Here is a 24,180-nt window from a genome sequence, read left to right as displayed (position 1 = left end):
GGTGCAGTACAGAAGAAGGGAGGGCTCTGCAGAGGGCCTAAGTTTTATATAAATGGATTTTGTTCTTTGTGTGCTCATGACACGAAGGTCATTTTCTCCAAAGACATAGCAGTAGCTTATCAGTTGCTAGTACACTTTCATTTTTTTTTTTCTTTTGTTAAATAATGTACGTCAAAGGTATTATAGTATGTTTTTCTTTGTATTCGCGGTCTGTTTTAGCATCTACAAATATCTGTTGTGTAAACATTCTCCCCAGCCACTCTCTGTTTTGGGTGTAAACAGGTATTAAATTCAGCCTTTGGGTAGGCAGTAGCACATGTGGTGTTTGATTACAACAGATCACTCTGACAAAACCACTGCATATTTTTCATCAGCAGCCACTGCCCATTGACATGAATTAGAAATACACTTATAAATGACAAACCCAAAGGCTACTGGCACACACAGAGAAACCACTGATGTGGCCTCCTTTTGCCAGTATCTGTGAGTGTAGACTGGAACCCACTTGTCGCTGCACACATAGATGAGGTTTTTTTAGTGAACCAGTTGAAGTGTGTATTTTCCTGTCAATGTGCACAAATATAGGGCACACCTACTTTATTATTTTTTTTATTGCTCTATTCAACTTGATTATAAAGCAATATATATATATATATATATATATATATATACAAATACAACATTCCTCTGCACTCAACCCATTATCAATATATTTAAGACAGAGACATTTTGTGCATACTGCTACTGAAAAATGCCTTACCCTTTAAACAAAACAGGGATTGTTTGTCCATATATTGCAATATATTTAAGCTGGCCAACTACGTCAAAGTCATCCCATATCTGGCCAGTCCTATGCTCAATTTTTATCTGATTCATTAAGAATTCTATAGTTTAATTATACATTTTATAAAAGGGACGAATACGTTTTACCTGCAACTTACTAGCTGCTTTCAAAGTAAAACTCCCAAACTTGGCTGCCCTTTTATTAGACACCAGTGGGATCACCTGACTATAGTTGGAGAGGGTGGGAGCTACAACATGGAGCTGGTCACTGCTCCTGTAGAACTATAACAAACAAGGGAAAGTTGTGCTCACCACTAGTTTTTAAAATTATTAGGCGGGGTGCAATGAGGGTGTGACCACAAAATACATATAGACAAATACAAGATTCCTCTGAACTCAACCCATTATCAATATATTTAAGACAGAGACATTTTGTGCATACTGCTACTGAAAAATGCCTTACCCTTTAACAAAACAGGGATTGTTTGTCCATATATTGCAATATATTTAAGCTGGCCAACTACGTCAAAGTCATCCCATATCTGGCCAGTCCTATGCTCAATTTTCATCTGATTCATTAAGAATTCTATGGTTTAATTATACATTTTATAAAAGGGACGGATACGTTTTACCTGCAACTTACTAGCTGCTTTCAAAGTAAAACTCCCAAACTTGGCTGCCTCAGGTGATCCCACTGGTGTCTAATAAAAGGGCAGCCAAGTTTGGGAGTTTTACTTTGAAAGCAGCAAGTAAGTTGCAGGTAAAACGTATTCGTCCCTTTTATAAAATGTATAATTAGCGGTTATCAAATTTATTTGGCACAACTGACGTTTCGGCTGGAACATCAGCCTGTTCCAGCCGAAACGTCAGTCGTGCCAAATAAATTTGATAATTTCTTCTTAAGACCTGTGAGTGCGTCTTCGTATTTGCAACGAAGGGAGAGTTTTGCCCAAAAATGTATTGTGATTTTGCTTTCTTGGGTACAAAGTTTGGTAGGGGTTATAGGGCTTACAACAGTTCAAGGTGGGTGGCGTTTGATTAGTTGCACCTGAACAGATTTTATACATAGGACCCCTGGGAATTCCTTGGTACTTACTTGTATGGATAGCTGCTTTGTAAGATGAGTTAAAAACCCAGAAGTTTAAAGCAACCGAAGTTTGAAGCAAGGTAAAAACCTGTTTTTTGCACTGTAACTGGGGTAATGAGTGCTGACCATATTAAAGGTCTTACTCTGTGCACAGTCTGCCATATGTATGCTGAGTAGGAACTTGGGGTCCACAGTGTATACATCTGTGGTGGAACGATTTAGGAGCTTGAGCTGCAGAGCTAGAGCAGCAAATTGCAACACTGTGGTGCATTGATCTTGAGAGGAGTCTCTTGCTCACTGAGGAAGAGAAGGAGGACAGCAGCAGGAACATGACCAGTCAGTTGGGTAACAGTAAGAAAGCCTAGTGTGGGGAAAAGTAAAAGGGAGGCTTATCCGGGGTTTGTGCATCACAACAGATTTGACTGATTTTACAAGGAATTTTTTTTGTCATGTACAACTTTTTGAAGACCGTGAAAGCTTATGGAGCTAAACAAAGTATTGGTGTAGGAATGAAGGGTTTGGTTTCCTAGAGCACTTTTTTTTCCGTGGGGGTTATAATTTATATAGCTGTGACATATTGCATCTCAACGGAAGTTGGTTTGCTGTTCTAGGGGAAAGAATGTCTAAGAGTCTGGAGGACTGTGCGGGGGGGGGGGGGGGGGGGTTGTTATTTAGAGAATTATAGGGGAAAACTACTGTAGATAGGGCAGTGGGGATAGAAATGGATCATGGGGGCAGTGAGGGGGCATATGGTATTCCAATTAAGGAGATCCCACTGTTACATAGAGAACAATCAGTAAGTATAGATCTAACTTCCCAGGGAATAATGAAAAAATCATAGGCAAAAGTAGTAACCTCCACTGCTTGCAAATGAAGGGAACTTGGCTGGTAAAATGGGAGAGCTGGAGTTTACTGCATTTACAAAAAATAATAATAAAATTGGTTTTACTGAGACTTGGTGGTATAAAATGTGATTGGGTAGTGAATTAAGATGTTGGCGTCTTTATGAAAAGTCAGTTAATGCAATGCAGTAATAAATTTACTAGGTGTAGCTGGTACTCTGCAATATATTAACTAAAAAGGCTTCTCACAGGGTTGAACACAGTAGGAACATGTATGGGTTTATTTATCAAAAATTGCATTTGTAAGGTTTTAAGTTTTTTTTCTACTTTGAATAAACTCACAATTTAAAAAAAACTTGAATGTTTGTTTATTTATTAAAAAATCCAAATATAAAAACCTTGATTAAATACAATAGTGAAAAAACTCGAAAAATTTGAGTTTACAAGCTCAAAAAAAATCGAGAAACTCAAATTTTGTGAGTTTACAAGCTCAAAAAAACTTGAAAATCTCGAATTAAAAATATATCTTGCCTAGGACAACTCCCATTGATTTCTACATGAACTCATAGGCTTTTCGATTGCTTAGTCTTAAATTCTTAAGTTTGAGTTTTTTTTTGTTCTTAATGGGATGCTGTCATGGGAAAACTGACAATATGTCTAGCCCCATGTCAGATTTCAAAATTGAATATAAAAAATATCTGTTTGCTCTTTTGAGAAATGGATTTCAGTGCAGATTTCTGCTGGAGCAGCACTATTAACTGATGCGTTTTGGAAAAAACAGGTTTTCCCATGACAGTATCCCTTTAATAAATATCAAACTTTCGAGTTTTTGAAAATACTATTTTAATGGAAATGTGGCAAAAATTTAAATTCAAATGTTGTTAAATCACCCCCATAATGTCTTAATAAATATACATGTAAGTATATTTCCCTCATGAGCAAAAACCTTTATGGTTTGATAGAAGCATTACTGTTGAGGTTGGTAAGGAAAAAAAAAAGTGCATTTAAGGCATGCAAGTTAGCCATCACAGCTGAAGATTTTATTAGGTACAAAGAGGCCAATAAAGCATGAAAAAAAGTATCAGACTAGCTAAAATAGAGAATGAAAAGGACATTGCAGTGAAGAGTAAAATATACACTCCACCACCCACTGTGTGTGCAGTACTTTGCACTAGAGATGCGCTGACAAGGGATGAGCGAGGCAGAGTGAGTGTGTGAAACCAGACTAGAGGTAGGCAGAAGATCTTTCAAAAGGTACCTGCCCAGCATCCCCCATCATTGATCCCTAGGCAGGTATTTCGGCTTACCCCTAGTTCCAGCCCTGAGGGGATTTTTGTGGATAAAAAAACTCTAGGCTCTAGTGTTACTCGTGGCTACTAAACCAAATAAAGTACTGTCCTGCATAAAAAAGGGCATTAACTTGAGTCATGGAAACATACATTTTCCTATTTATATCAGTGGCAGCTGACAAGGCCTCATTATGTACGCATTGCTGTTTTAGGCTCTAGTCCTTTTAGAAGGATATCAAGGAGCTGGAGAGCGCACAGATGTATGCAACTAAACTGGCAAAAGCAATAAAAGACAAACTATTTGTAAAGACTTAAATGGAGTTGTTTTCTTTATAGTATGCTTGCAAGAGGACATGACTACTCCTTACAAGGACAGCTAGCAGTAGTTGTTTTGGGGAAACATATGCCTCATTGATTTCTTTTATATTTTAGCTTCAGAATGAGGATGACTCCTCAGAAGCACCAACTGTAGAACAGCCTTCAACCTCTACGCAACCATCTCAGGCTGCCCAAAACACATCATCTGTATCAGATGTCTCTCCTCCACCCTACAGCAGCATTGTTGCTGGAACAACTACAGATGCAGGTATGTCTAGTCAAAGAATGCTTTGTTTACCTTCAGATGGAAGCTGAATTCTTCAAAAAAATTTTGCTAAAAAATGAATTCATGACTTCCCCTGAAATACATTATTGAAAACTTTTTTAGAGAGCTGGTAATGATATAAAGTAAAAATAGATTTTTCAGATCAGGTGGTTTCAGACATTTTTTCAGATCAGGTGGTTTCAGACAGTATACCAGAAATAGACTTTTTTTCTGTTGCTTTTTATTTTTATCCATTTTTCTAAAATTCAAGTTACTTTAATGTTCATTTCACTGGACTTCCTGTCTAATATCTCTGTAATCTGGAAAACAGTCCTAACTGTTACATCTATTGATATGAATCTCTGCAGCATCTGTGGAATGTAAGCAACTATTTTATCAATTATACTATAAAGATGAGCAATTACCAACTAATGTAGCTAATTAGATCTTAACAGAGTTAGTAACCTCTCTCCTAGAGCGAATCCGAGCAGCCATGAAATATTGAAAAATGAAACGTTGCACTTAAATATTGAGAAAAAGGTTCACCTGATCTATATCTGAAAACAACAGCTGAAATAATGTTTGGAAGGTAAAAAGATTAAAGTGGACCTGTCACCCAGACACAAAAATCTGTATAATAAACGTCCTTTTTAAATTAAACATGAAATCCAATTTCTATATTTTATTAAAGCATTCATAGCTGTTACTCATTTAAAAATCTCAGCTGTCAATCAAATATTGTCTGCCCCATCTCTATTCCTTAGGCATAGAGGCGGGGCAGACAATTACTTTCACTTTCCATTCAGCACTTCCTAGATATCACTGCAGTCCCCACATTCCCCCGTTCTCTTCACCATTTAATTGTGTAGCCAGGGCATGTGGATGGACATCGGGTCCCCCATTCTGGTGTACAAACAAGATTTAGAGATGATGCAAGGCTTGCCTTAATAACAGTGCCCACAAAATGGCGCCTGCTTGCTATAATTATGAATTGCTAGATTGAAGGAAACAAGATTCAGATAATTTATACAGTTTAATTAAAGTTCATTTTGCTTGACTCGTGATAAAATAGGATTTTGAATATTTTTTTTGGGAGATGGGTCCCCTTTAGGGTAGGACTACACGAACGATTCCGTTGTGTTCCGACGTGCTGCGACAAAACGCATGTGACAATTCGAATGCGGCAAAAATAAGATAAGAGATAGAATTGTCGCATGGTATCGCAACATTGATCCGATACGACTGTCGGATGCAGACGCAGCACGTTGCATCTGCATCCGATAGTCGTGTTGCATCAGATCAACATTGCGACACCATGCGACAACTCTATCTCTTAACATATTTTTTTGGATGCGACTTGTTGCATGCGTTTTGTCGCAGCAGGTCTGATCGCGCCAAAATCTTTCGTGTAGTCCTACCCTAAAAGAGATTCTGTCGTGATTTTTATGGTGTAGTTTTTATTTCTAAATTGCATTGTTTACACTGCAACTAATTCACTCTACTATACAAAATTTTATTCCTGAACCAAGAAGTAATTCTTTTTTTTACTTGTAACATTGGTGTGTAGGCAGCCTTTTTGGTAATTTTGCCTGGTCATGTAATTTCAGAAAGAGCCAGTGCTGCACTATGGAACTGCTTTCAGGCAGGCTATTGTTTCTCCTACTCATTGTAACTGGTGGGACATGGGATTTTACTATCGAATGCTGTTCTTATATCTACCAGGGAGCGGTTATCTTTTTACTTTCCCATTGTTCTGCTGATTGGCTGCCGGGGGGAAGGAGGGAAGGGTGGCTGATGATATCACTCCAACTTTCAGTGCAGCAGTAAAGAGTGACTGAAGTTTATCAGAGCACAAGTCACATGACTAGGGGCTGGGAAACTGACAATATGTCTAGCCCCATGTCAAATTTCAAAATTAAATATAAAAAAAATCTTTTTACTCTTTTGAAAAATGGATTTCAGCGCAGAATTCTGCTGGATCATCATTATTAACGTTTGCATTTGAAAAAAAAAAAACTGTGACAGAATCCCTTTAAGTTCGTATCTGCATTAAGCAAATCCTGTCAGTACCGTTCTTCTGCATTGTTTGTTTTCCAGCTCGGGCACCTAGGTAAAAGAACTGTTTATGGAGTGCATCTTGCAATTCTCTATATAAAGATATCATTTTATATACTGCTGCCTCCTGTGTCTGTACTGGGAGGCACTGCGTCAGCCTGGGTGCAGACACATAGAGCAGCTTTTTGCATGAAATGCATACTGCACCACATCTGTTTCCAGGCCGATGCCGTGCCTCAATACAATTGCCAGCAGACTGTAAGAAACTGCACCAGCCTAGGGAACTTTGAATCACAGTACTTGGCACCATCTTACCTTGCTTTCCCCGTTATCCCTTCAAATCTCTGACTGGGAACCCTGTAAGCAAAGCAAGACGGTGGGCTGGTTTAGTTTTCCCTAACAGGAGCACAGGCCCAGGGAACAAACCTATGGATTCTATAGGGCTTTTCTTGTCTTTTAAAGCTCCTGGGCCCCAATGTATCAAGCTTTATTGTGGATAATTTTGCCCTTGAGATTCAGGTAATGGATATAAACTATAACATGCTAAATGTTAGTTTAAAAGCAGATCAAAATAGGGAAAAAAAACGTAGGGGCTGTGTACATCCTTGTTCAACGTGAGTTCAGTGAATAATGCATGTGCCAAACATATATTTTTGCCTGTAGCTTTAATCATGAGAAATTTATAGTTTCTATAGATTTGGTCCTTGCAAGAAAAATAATTAGATTACTAGTGCACTAGATATAGTGCACACTATTTTTTTTAAATGCAAAAGAATGGATACATTTTATAGTTATATTTAAGTTATATTTATATTGTTAATGTTTATTGAAGGTGTATATGGTTAAGACTTTACTGACCTTTTTTTATTCCCCTTCACATTTACATGTCTTGTTTTTCCCCCCTTTCATTTTGCTTTATCAGTAGAAACAAGTAGTGACTTCTATCCTGTGCCACCCCCCTATAGTGTTGCAACTACACTTCCAACTTATGATGAAGCAGAGAAGGCAAAGGCAGCAGCAATGGCTGCAGTAGCTGCTGAAGCACAAAGAGTAAGCAATAGAATTACTTTTTTGTTGTGCTGTATAATTTTGTCAAATTGTCTGTCATTAATCTATCTTTTACAGCTTTGGCCCATAGGAAATACTGATCAAAACAATGGGCATCTATCTTTAAACATATATCTCACAGTCCAGGGTTATAACATCATTCACCCTGTTAGTTTGCACTACTGTTTAAGATGTGTTATTATTTAAGTAGCTAAAAATGTACACTAACAATATCTGTGTGTACTCCATTTAATATATATATATATATATATAAGATATATCACATAATGTATAAGTCAGACACTCGCCACAACCAACACTAAATGCACATCATAAACTATGTAGTTTGTGGCTTTATTTAAATGTACATTATTATTATTATTATTATTATTATTTATTATTATTATTATATACTGTATTTCTGTCATAAAACATGAGGTGCTCAAATTTTGTTTTATGTCCGCCAACTGGAAAAGTGTAAAGCTCAAATAGAAAAGGGGATCGTGGGCAGTACGAATTTCAAACAAATTGTGTCCAATTCCTTTACAGTTGCTCTGTGCTGCAACTACTACATGTGATCCAAAATTGAAGAAGGAAAATGAACTCCAGCAGAATTACTGCAAAAAAAACTTTGTTTCCGATTGGTGGCAAACACGACATGTTTCGGGTACAATACCCTTTATTAAGTGATCAATTGCCACCACTCGGAATTAAGGGCTTTTTTTGCAATAATTCTGCTGGAGTTCCTTTTCCTTCTTCAAAGTTCAAACCTCCCTTATCTGACATTCTATGGCCCGGATTTCTTGTCATGGCGCCCAGAGCCCCCCCCCCCCACACATATTTTGATTTGACATGGGAAGGCTCCTGCCCGTCTAGACTCCCATGCAGACTTAAAGGGGAACTATCGCAAAAATTTTAATTTTATATTGGCTTCAGCATATTGAAATAAGGAACTTTCTAAATACAATCAATTAAAAATGCTGTACCATTTCTGAAATAATCAAGTTTATCTTCACTTTTCCACTCTCAGCATCTGTTTCTCCTCATTCTCTCTTCATTCAGGAGTTGCGTTTCAGATGAATGATCCAATATATTTTATAGGGGGGCTCAGAGCTCACTCTATTAAAATCATCTGCTAGGAAAGGAAGTTCCCCTATAAGATATATTGGATCGTTCATCTGACCCAACTCCTGCATGAAGACAGAATGAAGAGAAATAGATGGTGAGAGAGGGATAGTGAAGATAAACTTGATTATTTCAGAAACAATGATATAATATATAATATAAAAATATAAATGTTTGCTAGGCTGAGGGAATCGGACCAATATAGTTTGGAAATGAGTAAATTTATAAAAACTGAATATCTTAAATAACACAACACGGGACAAAAATAACCATGTATATCACAGTCAACGGGAATGCAACTTATTAAAGCTGATGTCACATGGGGCTGATGCAGAATAAGGCAGGCGGAGAATCAGCCCCTACACTGGCACCAGCCTTCCGGCAAAATCCACCCTGTGTGCCTGCACCTGGGCCAAACAGTGGTTCCAGTTGCAGGTAAGGATGAATGCTGATGCCAGTGTAAGAGCTCATTCTAGGCCTGCGGGCAGAGAATCAGACCAATTTGGCATTCGCATAAGACATTTTGATTGCTGCATACATGTGTGCACAAGAGTAATAAAAGTAAGATTTTTAGTTCCATCACATGGCCAAAGAAAATATAGGCCTAAAAGCCCCATCAAGGCATATCTTTTGAATAAATCCTAAACACTTGCTACATGATCCCTGGAGGTACGAAACTTTTGTTGACATTTAAAATGATTCTTTCAGTGAAACTTAGTCTGTCTATATACCCTAATTAGTTAACCCATTATGGGTGGGGTGCAAGAATCCACAGAAAGAACTGGTCAGCCTTACAAACTATCAGATTCCTATATGTGATTACCACACCCAAGCCGACGTGCATTCAAATTTAAATCCGATTTATTTGGGGCAGAATAAGAGAAAGCAACAAGTTCAGGGGGATAAAATGGCTTTATTTATTGGCTCTTTGATGTTACAGTCCTTGTCTTATCTCTTTGTTTCACATGCTTAGCACGGGCAAATTAGAGATTCTAGAAGTCTGTTTGATGAAATATTCCTCAGCCCTACAGAGGTATGAACATTAATTGCAGTCATTTTGTTGTGGACACAGTAACGTCGTATTCTTGTTTTGAAACTTTTTATGAATCGGTTAGAAGACTGTGGCAGAGTTCTGGTCTAGTTCACACTTGTGATTATCAAAATTGCCCACTTTTAAACCTACCCAACAGTTTATTATAGGAAATCTTAATCACAAAATATCTTATTCTAGTTGTCTTCCTGGCAACATCTTTTCTTAGGATGAAAGTTTCTGTGATGTTGCTTCCTACTGAACCTCTTGCTCACAGTATTGTTGTCCAATGCTAGTATAAACATCCCCGCATCCATGACACTAATCAGATCAACTATTTTACTTCTACAGTCGCTAGTGTGAAATAGTCCTTATGTATTCTGTAATACAGATAACATTCTTTAGTATGCATGAATTTTTCTTTATAAGATATCCGTGCTTTCATTTACTTGCTCATTTTTTAATACCCTGCAGTGGACATAAACACTGTATTTATAGTTATGGGATCCGTTATCTGGAAACGTATTTTCCAGAAAGCGCTGAATCACTGAAAAGTCATCTCGCGTAGACTCCATTATGAGCAAATAATGGGGCTCATTTATCAACACTGGGCAAATTTGGCCATGGGCTGTTACCTATAGCAACCAATCTGTGATTAGCTTTTTAAGGCCAGCTGCAAGAATAACATTGAATACAGCAATCTGATTGGTTGCCATAGGTTACAGCCCATGGCAAAATTTGCCCAGTGTTGATAAATGACCCCCAATGTCCTTTTATCTCTGTAATAATAATAATACAATACTTTGTACTTGACCCCAACTAAAATAAAATTAATCTTACTGGAGACATAACAATCCTCCATATTACAGAAAGATCCCTTATCCGTAAAACCCCAGGTCCCGAGCATTCTGGATTACGGGTCCCAAGGACTCTGGATAACTCTCCCGAGCGTTCTGGATAACGAGTCTCATAACTGTATTGTCAATCTGGAATTGATATTAATACTGTGTTCCCCCCACTTGCAAGTGGTAGGCAGGGTATTAAAAAGGTGAACATAAATGTATAAATGCAATGTCTGTTTTTAAGGTTATTTTTTTAAATATTTTGACAGGAAGAGGAATATCCACCAAGGGATGACTTCAGTGATGCTGATCAGCTAAGAGTGGGGAATGATGGGATCTTCATGCTGGCATTTTTTAGTAAGTTCTTTTTAATACCACTGTTTTATTTGTTAGTTGGTCACTTTTAAAGCACATAATTGTGTTTCACCAGCCGTCTTATTCTGGGTTTACGTCTTGCTACTGCATTATGTTGCGTTTGGTTGTCCTTGTGGAATAAACCAAGCAGCTTTTGGATGTGGAACTGTACTTTATTTTGCCCTGCAATAGAATTATTCAACTTTTCCAGGGCAGTTATGCTTAAGTACCTGCATGCCTTGCCTTGCAAGTCATTGAGGGACTTTAATGTTGCATTTTTGGATTACTTAAAAACGCACTGCTTTTGCTATTTACCTCACTGTTGGACCCTGCAGTATGTTAGTATACACTCGGTGTATCTCTCTGTATAAGGAAAGCCAGTGATGGCATAATACAATCCTGGACTGCTAAGCCCTTCTTTGGTTTCTTGTGATTATAAAAACAGAAAACTTGTGAGAGGTCAAAAGACTGGCAGAAAAAGCTGATAGAATCTACAAAGCTAAAACTGAGGCTGAGCAAATAAGAACAGCACAAAAACTTTGGATAATTAAATAAATTCAAAATAAATATTTCTGATTTTGAATATCTGTTAAGCAACCACATATGGAAAGTTTATAAAAATAAAGGTACAAGTGGTCATTTACAGATGCACCTGTAAGTGTGACCGCTCTAAAATTGACCCAATGAAGAATACTTATCAGTTTATTAAGGTACTTATTAAAGGAAAACTTTACCCTAAAAAATAATATTTAGGCAACAGTTTGTATCATATTAAGTGGCATATTAAAAAAACAAAAACAAACTGTAATATATATTTAAGTATATATTGCCCTTTTCCATCTCTTACCATGAACCACCATTTCGTGATGGTCTGTGTGCTGCCTCAGAGATCATCTGACCAGAAATACTATAACAACTCTAACTGCAATAGGAAGAATTGTGGAAGCAAAAGACAGAACTCTGTCTTTTAATTTGCTCATGTGACCTAACATGTATGGGTTGTTTGTTTGCACCGTGAATCCTACGATCCCAGGGGAGGCCCTTATTTTTTAAAATGGCAATTTTCTATTTAGGATTACCCAATGGCACATAGTACTAAAAAAGTATATTATTCTGAAAATGGTTTATTTACATGAAGCAGGGATTTACATATGAGCTGTTTTATGCAATATCTTTTTGTAGAGACCTACATTTAGAGTTGCCACCTGGCTGGTATTTTACCGACTTAGCCGGTAAAACAGGTATTCAGGCCTATGCCGGTATTAAGGTAATACCGGCAATTACATGGCCGGTAATTTTTTGCTCCAAATTCCCCAGCTCAGCTCTCGTGTGATGATGACGATTTGTGAGGGCGGCGTCAGCATGACTGGGGCTTAGACGCGAGTGCAGCTGTGCAGGGGGAGTGTGTTGTGTGTGCTGCTTCCGGCTGGACTGCGGACACAATAACAAACACAGTTGGCACCTACAGAAAAAAATCAGAATTTGCTAGGCACAGGGGGTGTGGCTTTGGGTGGAATTGGGGGGTGGGGCTTTGGGTGGAATTGGGGGGTGGGGCTTTGGGCGGGATTGGGGGTGGGGCTTTCGGCGGGGCTAAGGCCGGTAATTTTTTCCAGAAAAGGTGGCAACCCTACCTACATTGTTTGGGAGGGAATAGCTCCAAGGTCCCCACAGCATATTGATGTAAGCAAACTAGGCTTGCTACCAGTAAATTTCTAGATGCAAATTAACTATAGAAAACTTTAAGAAAAAAAAACCTAATTGAATAAATGAATGAAGCATCCCCTACAGTTTGGGAACTCATTTTTTTATATTCATGACAGTTCCCCTTTTCCTTCAGTTCTTTATGGTGCTGACTGCATTTAGTCTTGAGGTAAAGAAAATATCCTTTTGTCACTGATTTTGCTCAGTATTGTCACTGGATGGTACACAAAACGTTGGGCTCCCTATTGATTTCAATTTGTCCACCTGCATATATTTTCCTGCATATATGTAGATTTTTTTTTTTAAATGTAATGCAGGGTTTGCTGTGAATATTGCGTTATACAATTGAAAGGAGAGAAAAAAGTACCCCACTTGGGGTTATACAAGTTATGCAAGTTGTTCTATGATGTACTTTTTCTCCATGTTTTTCCATACAAGTATTAGTTTTATTTTGCACAAATTACTAAAGCATAACCACCCCATCTAGTGGTGAATCAGGAAACTGTCTTCTTACAATGAGCCTGTATTTTCTTAGCAATGCAATTTTGGCTAGAAAAGTGGTTCTCTGAAACATTTTTCTGCTGGTGTCAGTGAGCCCACTGCCAAGAATTAGAAAAATTCTGTAGATGTAGATTGCAGAGTTTAGGGAAGGTAATGTAATATGAAGGGTTTATAGATAGATGGACATCATAGGCAGTGGGGATATAGCAGTCTCTTAAATAAACTGACACTTCAAGCATGGAGAAAGGAAAGAAGGAAAAGATAAACAATAATGTGTAATATGTTTACATTTCCAAGCTACAATCTTACATCTAAGTGATTTGTACCATTACACTCAAAAGTCCAAAACAGCTACTTTAGTTGCCACAAAATAAAACACCTGTACACAATGCATGAAAATTGTTTTAATTTCCACAATTAGGGGCAGATTTATCAAGGTTCAAGTTGTCTTTTCCACCAAAATTCGAGTTTTTCGAATTGGAGTCAAAAATCGATTTTTCATAAAAAAAACAAACAAAAAACTTTTTGACATTTATTATACCGCAACCCTCAAAAGTCAATGTCAATTGCAGGTCCCTCTCGAACATTATGAAGGTTATTAACATCTTCAGAGGGTTTTGCCCTAAAACTCTAGCAATTCGAGTTTTTTTTTTTTGCTGAACAATCAATTGATTCTAGTTTCCGAGTTGTAACCCCAAACTCGCTGATTTGAGTTTTTTTCTGAAATTAGAAACCATTCGAGTTCCAAATTCATTCGAGCTATAAAAAAAACTCTAGAATTTGACCTTTGGTAAATAACCCCTTAAAGTGCCAATAGTGTAAGTGAGTTTACTAATCTAGTGAAGTAATGTGGGGAGAGTGCAAGTTTAACAACTTAATCTCCACAAATAAAATATATTTTTACTATAAGCAATGTATTCAAATTTTTTATTATAAATACTTATCTAATTACTTATTTTAACTGTTTTTTATTGTCCATAAAAGTGCTCTTGTGCGTTTACAAACACAAATATTCTTTTGTGCCCATCAACAACAAATGCCTCCACTTCAGTCTCACAATCTATTTACAGACAGAGATATATTTCAGGCTTTTCATCTATTAAACTGGCTATAGATGTGCAGATTTTATTCTTTGTGCGACAACGCTTGTTCGTTTGTCTATCGATCTACCATTAAACATTCATATTAAAATAAGTAGGAAAAATAACAAATCAGATGATGTTCTGGCCATGAATTGACAGACAGCAATAGTTATGTCCGACAAATTGTAGTGATTTTATTGGTTCCACAATATAAATCTTTAACCTGTCAGACTGAACAGCTACTGTTTGCCATGGTATGAAAAATATTGAGATACCCCACACACGATACGGAAATTGTTTGAATATTTGTTTCATACAACAGTTCACTTCTATGGCCAGCTTTTCTGTAAATCCATGTTCAGTATCTTCTTGTAACTCCGCCAAATATATTTAAAAAAGAAAAGAGAGAAAGAGGTAGGGATACATCATAGATAAAAAAAATAACTTATTTTTATTATATAAAAGCAGAATAAATGTAGATGATCCGGTGCCCACATCAATTATAGCCATCACCAGAGTTCTTGGGAATGTTAAAGACCATTCCCCAGTGGATTCTGGGTGCTTTCTGAATTTTTCTCCACTGTCTCCATGTGTGGCAAAGTTCCAGGTTGTGCCCCACCACTTTAGTGACATCAACACACGTTTCGACACAGATTGTTAAACAAAATAAATGGAAGCACTTGCCTTTCAGTAGTTTTCTTGGAGCTTCATCTGTAGATGTCAGGTAGAAAAGCTCTTAAATGTCAAGGTACTCAAAGTGGGTGGAAGCAAGTAAATGGCATTCAATTGCAGGCACCAAATAGGAAAGTAGCAGGATTTTACTTTTAGAATCATTTTAACTTTTGTTCTGCACTTCCTGAGTTGTTATACAGCAAACTGATTACTACAGTCTCACTTACTCCGCTTGCCCTAGCAATCATTTCGTGGTTAGGAAGTAAGAATGTAATATGAAATGGCCTCTACAGAAAGAAAAGCAATAATAATAATTATTTTAAAAAAAGTAAGTAGTAAAGGTTGGCCCTACACCGGCTAATATAAGTTTTGACTTCATGTTGACTTTGAATTCCAGCAGTTCCACTCCTCTTAGGTGCTTTGTACTACTTTGAGCAACAGCTGCTCCTGTGGTTCCCCCTTTCCTTTCTTCTCCCCATCAGAATCTGATATCATCAGGACTGGCTCTCTCCTCCTCCGTCTTTTTACAGCAACCAGCACATTATTTTGCGCATTGCCTCATCAGCATCCTCTTTCCTATCCATTCCTTTACCTTTCCAAAACTGACTGTAGAAGATTGTTTTTTCCTCCAGGGAAAGAGTCATGTTGCCTCCAGAATCACTTTATTTCTAAATCTAAAATATCCCATATGCTCTGCATGCATTACATAGGAGATAGCCAGCTTGGTGCCATTATTAGTAAACGACTTAATTACAGCAGTGCTCTGCAGGGTCCTTCTCCTTGTATACTTCTAAGTTTTTTTCTTTTAGTTTTGACTGTGTACATTTAGTAAATGTGTATTCATGCACACCATTTCAGTATTATTACTTATAATTGCACATCTTTTTTGCAAGTGTCACCAAGGGATATAATCACTTTTTTAAAGTGGTCTTTGTTTTTTAACAACAATGAAGATATAACAGATGAAACTTGTTGTTTTGGTTTGGCTGCCCGTTTCATATGCTCATTTCTTTTCCTGCTCTAGTGGCATTCATATTTAACTGGATTGGATTTTGCTTATCCTTCTGTATAACCAATACAATTGCTGGACGTTATGGAGCTATCTGTGGGTTTGGGCTCTCTCTAATCAAATGGATTCTGATTGTCAGAGTAAGTCACTTTTTTATTTTATTTTGTTCATTTTAAACTGGTAAATCTTTTAATATTCAGTTGGATCTTATTGTGAACAGAAAGTGAAAAGCTCCCACTATATGGTTACAAATGTGCTACAGTGTATCACTATTCAGAGTTTCTGCTGACTTTTTAATTTATTACAGTATTCGCAGTGTATCACTATTCAAAGTTCTGCTGACCTGTAAAATGAATACAGTATATTACAAGGGCTACATGTATAATATATAATTTAAAATCAATATATGACACATGAAATTGATCTTAATGGACATTGACTGTTTTGGTGGCCTTTTCTTTCTCCAGGAAAGTATTGTATATCACAAAGTATTGCAAACCAGCACAGTTTTTGGCCTTAGATTTTCACTAATTCCAAGAAGCAGGGGAAATAAGCTTGTACACATGTTATGTTCTTATTAACTGAAGGTGTGGGTTAATGGCTGAAAGATGTGTGGGTGTAATTCACATTGCAGTGTTCTGTCTCTTAATAGAAAATTGACTTTAACCCTGACCCGTGGCACTCCATGGAACTGATTTTTACCGTCGCAATGACCAGTTGGAAAATAAGACAGAAAAAAAAGCCTTTTGTACTTTAGAACAGAAATACAAGAGAAAGCAGCCCTTATAAAAAGACATGCCTAAACTATTGCCTGCAAAGCTCACCAGTTAAACCCAGAACCATATGCATCTAAGTGGGTTAATGGCTAAAAAATGTGTGGGTGTAATTCACATTGCAGTGTTCTGCAATATGCATCGCTAAGATATCCCATAGGGTAGTGGCACAGCCAGTGCACTTTATATAACACTAGGTGGAGTAATATACTGGTGGAATAAGGAGCTTCTCTATGTTCCTCTTTCCAATGTTTGATGGCATGTAGTTGCCTGAGCTCTCTGCATTTTGGTAACCTTCGCTTGTAGGCTTACTGTATTATAGGGATGCACCGAATCCAGGATTCGGTTCGGGATTCTGCCTTTTTCAGCAGGATTCAGCCGAATCCTTCTGCCCAGCCGAACCAAATACGAATTTGCATACAAATTAGGGGCAGGGAGGGAAATTGCATGACTTTTTGTCACAAAACAAGGAAGTCAAAAATGTTTTCCCCTTCCCACCTCTAATTTGCATATGCAAATTAGCGTTCGGATTCGGTATTCGGCCGAATCTTTAGCACAGGATTCGGGGATTGGGCCGAATCCAAAATAGTGGATTCGGTGCATCCCTACTGTATTAGGTGTTGCATCTCGCTAACAGCAGTCGCTTCTAATGTAAAGCAATAGTATTTATTTTAAGCAGATCAAGGTAACCGCTTCTGGACAACATTTATAGAATATAATTCAGTGTACATATATTAAGTTTGGAGCCAAATGCAGAATCGGAGTTATGAATTAAAAAGTTTTGATAAGCTATATTGACTTTGATGTTAATATCTTATCAGGCCTTGTTGAAAGAAAAAAAATATAGAAATGAAAGTCCGAGTTAAGGGTTAGTATTTCAATAAGGCAAAACATAGGCAAGATCTGTTTTATTGTGACTTTTCTAACATACCCAGTACTGTGTTTTTTTATTTGTTTGTTTTTGAATATTGTTTTTTGTTTTTAAGTTTTCTGACTATTTCACTGGATACTTCAATGGACAATATTGGCTTTGGTGGATATTCCTTGTTCTAGGTAAGATTTATTATAAATAACTAGCTATTTATAGTTATTTTGTAAAATTTTGTGGTGAAATTAATTATTCTATCAATCAAGTTCAATTATTCAGATCCATTTACTAATGTGCTTTTTTCTGACCCAGAACAACTTGAGGAGCAAAAGATTTCACTGGAGACCTTTGGCAAGAAGGAAGGCATAATCGCTTATTTTATCACTTAATTGTAAGTGACAATTATAGTCACTTATCAGAGACCCCAGGCCACTGCTCCCGTTCACTAAAAAGTGCACTGGTCTGGAATACCATGTTGCAATCTTTTTCTTGGATCCTCTTTGCAGCCCTGTGCAAAGTGCACATTTTCAGTAGCGTGAAAAGTCAGCCTTTTGCTTCTCCAGTTCACTTTTCACTCTACTGCACCTTGAGAACCTGAGCTGGACCATAGAGAGGATACTGGAAGCAGATGGCCAAGTGTTGCTCCTATAGAAATATCCTGGTCTAGTGCAGTTTTCTTTAAACCGCAGCACTGGCCTGGGGTCTCAGGTAATTGATTATAATCACCAGGTTAGACTTCACCCAATGATTATGCCTTTCCTTCTTCTAAGGCAGTGCTGTCCAACTGGTGGCCGTGCCCCCCTCCCCCTTATTTAGCCTTCCATTGAAGTCTGGTTGCTTTGATTACTTTTGTGTAAGCTTCAAAAAGTTTTAGAACTAAGATTAAATGGTCCCTGCATTGTTCACATTTATAATCTATGTATTGTTCACACCTTTAAGACCCTGCATTGATCACAGTGTGCCATGCTCTCCCTGTGGGAGGTGAACCTGGTGGAGGTTTTGTAGCATTTGGAAATACTTGTTAAGGGGGGTCCCTGGGGTGTTTAGTCATATGCTGGGGGTAGCTGTACTATCAGAAAAATTCCAGCCCTCTGTACCACAGAAATTGGATAGCACTGTTCTAGCGGCTCTCTGGTGGGAAGCAGATGCATCTGTTAGAGATAATAGGTGACATATAAATCCTTAAAGTTTAAATAGTTACATAGTGTTAGTTGCTGTTTGTAGCAAATCTTTTCTAAGCCTATGGCACACAGGGTGGAAACCTGGCAGACCAAACTTCCTTTTCCGTAGATGGACTGGGGCATTTTACCACCATTTGGGTTTTTACCAGACCACAGTCATAACACCATGCGTATCACTGCCCTGATACATTGTTCTCCGTCATAAATACAAATATTGGCTACTTTTGGTGTGAACCAAAAGAATGCTGGGGGAAGGATGCAGCACATATATAATACAATATACAGTATGTATATGGGTGAGCAGATATAAGGGTTTGCTTATAGCACACTATAGAAAAAATCTAAGAGGTTGTGACGAAATTTCTTGTCATCTATGTTTAAATAAGGAAACACGTTGCAATCTCCAGCTCTTAATGGTTTGCAGAAATGAAGTTAATAGAAAAAGCAAAAGTGTTAAATACCCTCAGGGGATCTGTTGTGTATTTGAAAAGCTAAAAACTGTTGTTTGAAATGAGTAGTACATTATGCAGTGATCAGCCAGGCAAGGAAAACCTTTCATTCTCCATCATCACAGAAATATACAATAAAAATGCAGTTATTGTATTTGTATATTAAAAAAATAATTTGTCTAATGAAAGGAATTGTAATTGTAAGCAGTGTGTGCCAACATACATTCATTAAACAAAGAATATACTGCTATCAATTATAATTACATTTGCAAATACCTGTGAAACCACTGACATTTTTTATGATTGTATATTGGAACATTGCTTAGAATTATGTTTTCTTTAATTAGGTGCATATTTTAGTTTCCCCTTTAACTTGGCTTGATTTGTGCCCCTTTTCGGTTATTTAAATACAGGTAGGGAACTGCTACCTTTCATTAAATCAATGACTTCCCACAATTTTTATTGCCAGAATAATCACCAACTGCTCGCCGAAATGCAAGAACAGTTCTTTGTATTAATATTTTCAAAAGTTAATCAACCCAAAAAATGCAGTCAACCTACAACTGTAATAGCAAGTGTTCCCCTTTCTGTTAGTGGGAAGTCATTCACAGCAATTCCAGGACTTTCTTTGTAGCAGAGTTCAAAATGCACAATATATAGCAGCCTCTAAAATGTTTCTTCAAGATCGGAGGAGACATGGAAATGTAAACATTGGCAAATTTCTAAATATACTTTTAACATGCCAGTATTAGGCATTGTAAATATAGAATTATGGTATAAATAAAAAGCTTAAATGGATGGAACCCAGGCAGGAATTCAGTGGTTATCACAGTGCACCAAGGGTATCTCTGCCCATTTTCAGAAATGTAATATATTGAATATCTCTTGAAATTTCATATGGGCAAAAAGCCGTTAAAAGTTATTGGACTTTTGTGGAGTGAAGCTTTCAGCTGCTTGCTATAGTTCTGTAGCATAACCTTTACATTGTATTCTCAGGTTTGTTACTATTCTTCAGAGGTTTTGTCAATTACCTCAAAGTGCGAAACATGTCTGAAAGTATGGCTGCTGCACATAGAACACGATTTTTCTTCTTATATTAGAGGTGAGTTTACAAAAAGCATCACTTTGAAGGTTTGTTGGTTACTTAATATTTGTGGCATGGACACTGTTGATCACAAACTGCCATTATTTTGCCTGAATACATTCAAATCAACATGCAATTTTTTTTTTTAGTTTAGGGGGCACATTTACTAAGCTCGAGTGAAGGATTCGAATGAAAAAACTTCCAATTTCAAAGTATTTTTTTGGGTACTTCAACCATCTAATTTGGCTACAGCGACCTTCGACTTCGACTCGAACTAAAAATCGTTCGACTATTCGACCATTCGATAGTCGAAAGTAGTCTCTTTAAAAAAAAACTTTGACTACATACTTCGGTAGTTTAAACCTACCGAGGTACAATGTTAGCCTATGGGGACCTTCCCCATCACTTTTCTAAGCTTTTTTTGATCGAAGAAAAATCCTTTGATCGATCGTTTAAAATCGTTCGATTCGAAGGATTTTATCGTTCGATCGAACAATTTTTATTAGATCGTAGGATTTGCGCTAAAATCATTCGAATTCAAAGGATTTTACTTTACTTTGAGGGTTTATTAACCCTTGATGGTCGACCCTTAGTAAATGTGCCCCATAGATTTAAATTATCTCACGTCTACTTTCTGCCTTTGTGTTTGGAAGGAATGAGATGTGGATGTTATTAGAGTGTTTTGCTTTTTTTTCCAAACCAACCAACTTAAAGTATTGTGTTTTGGGCATACTTCACCTGAACTTCAGTGATTGTTAAACTACTGGCAAATTTAAAATGCTAATACTGTTACTAACTGAATTGTAGCTTAAAGGGGTGGTTCACCTTTAGGTTAACTTTTCAGTTGGTTTTCATTATTTATTATTTATAGTTATTTGCAATTTTCTTTTGACTCTTTGCAGATTTCAATTGGGCATCGCTGACCCTTTCTAAAAATCAAATGCTCTGTAAGACTATAAATGTATTGTTATTGGTAATTTGTATTACTCGTCTTTCTATTCAGGCCCTCTCCTATTCATATTCCAGTCTCTTATTCAAATCAATGCATGGTTTATAAGGTAATTTGGACCCTAGCTTCCAAATTCCTTAAAATGCAAATTGAAGAGTTGCTTATAAAGCTTAATAACTCAAAAACGTTAAATAATAATAAATGAAAACCAACTGCAAATTGTCTCAGAATTTTACTCTTTACATCACTAAAAGTTCTCAAAGGTGAATAACCCCTTAAAGAAAAATTCTCTGTATTTAGCTCTTCATTCTTACATTTATCACATGTATGCTATACAGTACTTCTAAAATCTTGAGCCAATGCATTCCTTCTCTAAACTATTAGATTTTCAAGGTTTTGGAGGTCTACATTTTACCTGTGGCCTTCTTACTTGATTCTAGCACCTATTTCTATGACATCATTATTCTACTATAATGTAGCCCTTGGACACACTGTGAGAAGGAATAATAGGCACATTATATCAGTTGCATACACCCATTCCCAATAAAAAAAACTGATATGTGATTGAGCTCTGACAGGCTTTGGTTTATTGAGAGACAATATTTCAAAGCATTGAACTTTTTACTTACCCCTACTTGCAGATTCTGTCCAGCGGAGTTCATGGGCGCCATCTTCTTCTCTTCGGTAATCTTCTGGAAGTAAGTGCTGTATCAGCACATGCGCAGTTGGAGCAATTTTCTGTTTTGCAACAACTGCGCATGCGATGAAACGCGCGAAAATTGCAGATGTGCCGGTCTCATTCCGAAGATTACTGAAGCAACTGAAGATGGCACCCGTGAACTCCGCTGGACAGAATCTGCACATAGGGGTAAATAAAAAGTTAGGGGCATTTGCCGGGGTAACACTTAGCTGAGTTAGTCAGTGACTCGAAGTGGGTCTAAAAAGCAGGAAGTAAAGTTCTGTTCTGTTAGACATTCAGTCACTCCAGTCTTAGCACATTACATTTTTAGCTAACTAACTATATTAGAATTTTTTTTATTTTGCACAGTCTATCTATTTACACAGTTTTAATTTTTACACTGAACTGTTCCTTTAAGGCAGCTACAAAGTACAAAACTATAACCCAAATATTTATTATAGAAAACAGCACCACCAGCTAGGCTTTATTCTTTCAGCAAGCTAATACATGAAATTAAATTGAACAGTCCCAGAATGTGCAGAATTTTTATTTTTTATTTTTAAAAAAGTGGAAAAGTTGTGCAACAAAATATAGCATAAACTATTGTCACAGGCCATGTTACCACTTACAATGTTGACTTATTGTTTTTCTTTCAGATAGAGCCAACCAGACTTTCCCTTACCAATGCGATCCAACTAGTCTACTGTTCTGTTGATTATTGATTAGAACACTAATATGATGATGATGGTGCAGTACAGACGTTAATGCTTTTCTGGCAGCTCAATCAATTGTTGTCTGTTTAATATTGTCCTTATGTTGCACATATTGTATGTGCTTGATTTGCCTAGAGAAAAGCTTAATTACTTACAAATTTAATTTGAAGGCTAAAAATGGGACCTATACCAGCATGTAAGGGTTTTCCTTTTTACAACAAAGCAAATAGTGAGCAAAGGTGTAACCATTTTTTCTAATTTACCTTGTTATATCCTTATTGAATTGCATTACTGATGCTGAAACAAAACGTGTATGTTGCCAGTATCGAATATACAGAAATTAAACTTTAAAGTTTTGCCAAAAGAGTAACCGATGTTCTTAAATGAAAAATGTCTTAAATATTGAATTGACCAAGTCCTAGTGTTCTAGTATCTGCTTAAATTAAACTTAATCCAAAATATGAATATATATTTTTTCTTAAATAGCCTTAATTTCTAAATTTGGATAGAACAAATGTTTTTCATCTTTCAAAGCTTTTATTCTGATCAAATTGTGCCATGCAATTTATTGTCCTCTGCATATGACAGCACGTCTTATTTAACAGCAGTATCTTTTACTTGCAGACAACTGAACAAATATACTGTATTGCTTGTAAATATGAATAGACCCATCTCAGTTTATCAGATCATTGCAATAGACTCCAAGTCTACTGAACCTTTGCCAACGTTTTTATGTGCCTTTGCAAAAATTCTACAAGGGCTCTTCTACATCTGCCGAGATTTCCCATGTGGCTTTTGGAAAAAATAAAAGGCCAAAATGGCAGTTTGCAGTTAGCCTATACTGGCATTGTGTTGACAAACATGATCATGCCAGGGCCATTCTTTTAGAAATTAAATTGTGCAGAAGGAGAACACATATCAGCGTTGTGTTTTTAAATATTCAGTAGTATACAGATTAGGAAAAGATTCTTCTGGAAAAAGATTCTTTTGTTCATGCTTGAAGGAAGATTTGCAATATTTATTTTACTTGTTTCTGTGTTTTTCTTTTCGGTGTTTTAAACAGTTTTTTTTTTTTACTGCCATATATGTTAATCTTTGTGTGTCGATTTTGTTTTGCAATCTTTAATCCACTTAATACTGGGGAAAACTCATCTCGTTATGGCCTGACTTCTAAACTGCAATTGCATGATTTAAAGATAAAATGTACCTTTCATTAAGACTTTTTTTTCCTTGTGTTTTTTTTCTGAAGAAAACCCTTAAATGAACAGAATTTTTCAGTTTATAAAATTTTACTTCTCTATATTAATGCAGGGGTAGTTGCAATATTATTTGCCACTGCAAAGGAATTCTCCATAGAACCCATTGCACCGCTCTAGCTCATAAGTATCACTTACCATTCCTGTGTGATATCAACCAGCAATCTTTATAGCTAAATACAAATGTTATGTTTATGGAATATCCTGTGTATGCAATGAATTATGA

The 24,180-nt window shown here is 36.8% G+C and overlaps 1 protein-coding gene across 4 annotated transcripts in view; it reads left to right on the top strand.

The window, feature by feature from the left end:
* Positions 1 to 23,915, top strand: part of ndfip2.L (Nedd4 family interacting protein 2 L homeolog) — a 29,577-nt gene extending 5,662 nt beyond the window's left edge. Inside the window, exons 2-9 of one of the 4 annotated variants that reach the window (XM_018245167.2) lie at positions 4,434 to 4,587; positions 7,565 to 7,689; positions 9,785 to 9,844; positions 10,953 to 11,040; positions 16,018 to 16,142; positions 17,762 to 17,828; positions 20,270 to 20,375; positions 22,642 to 23,915. In XM_018245167.2, the coding sequence (XP_018100656.1) occupies positions 4,434 to 4,587; positions 7,565 to 7,689; positions 9,785 to 9,844; positions 10,953 to 11,040; positions 16,018 to 16,142; positions 17,762 to 17,828; positions 20,270 to 20,373 (723 nt within the window). In that variant the 3' untranslated portion in view covers positions 20,374 to 20,375; positions 22,642 to 23,915. 4 annotated transcript variants of the gene reach the window in all.
* The last annotated feature ends 265 nt before the right edge of the window (positions 23,916 to 24,180 follow it).

The sequence above is a fragment of the Xenopus laevis genome, chromosome 2L (genome assembly GCF_017654675.1).
Source record: "Xenopus laevis strain J_2021 chromosome 2L, Xenopus_laevis_v10.1, whole genome shotgun sequence".
NCBI lineage: Eukaryota > Metazoa > Chordata > Amphibia > Anura > Pipidae > Xenopus > Xenopus laevis.
Note: the sequence above shows the minus strand (reverse complement) of the source record. Positions and strands in the feature narration are given on the sequence as shown.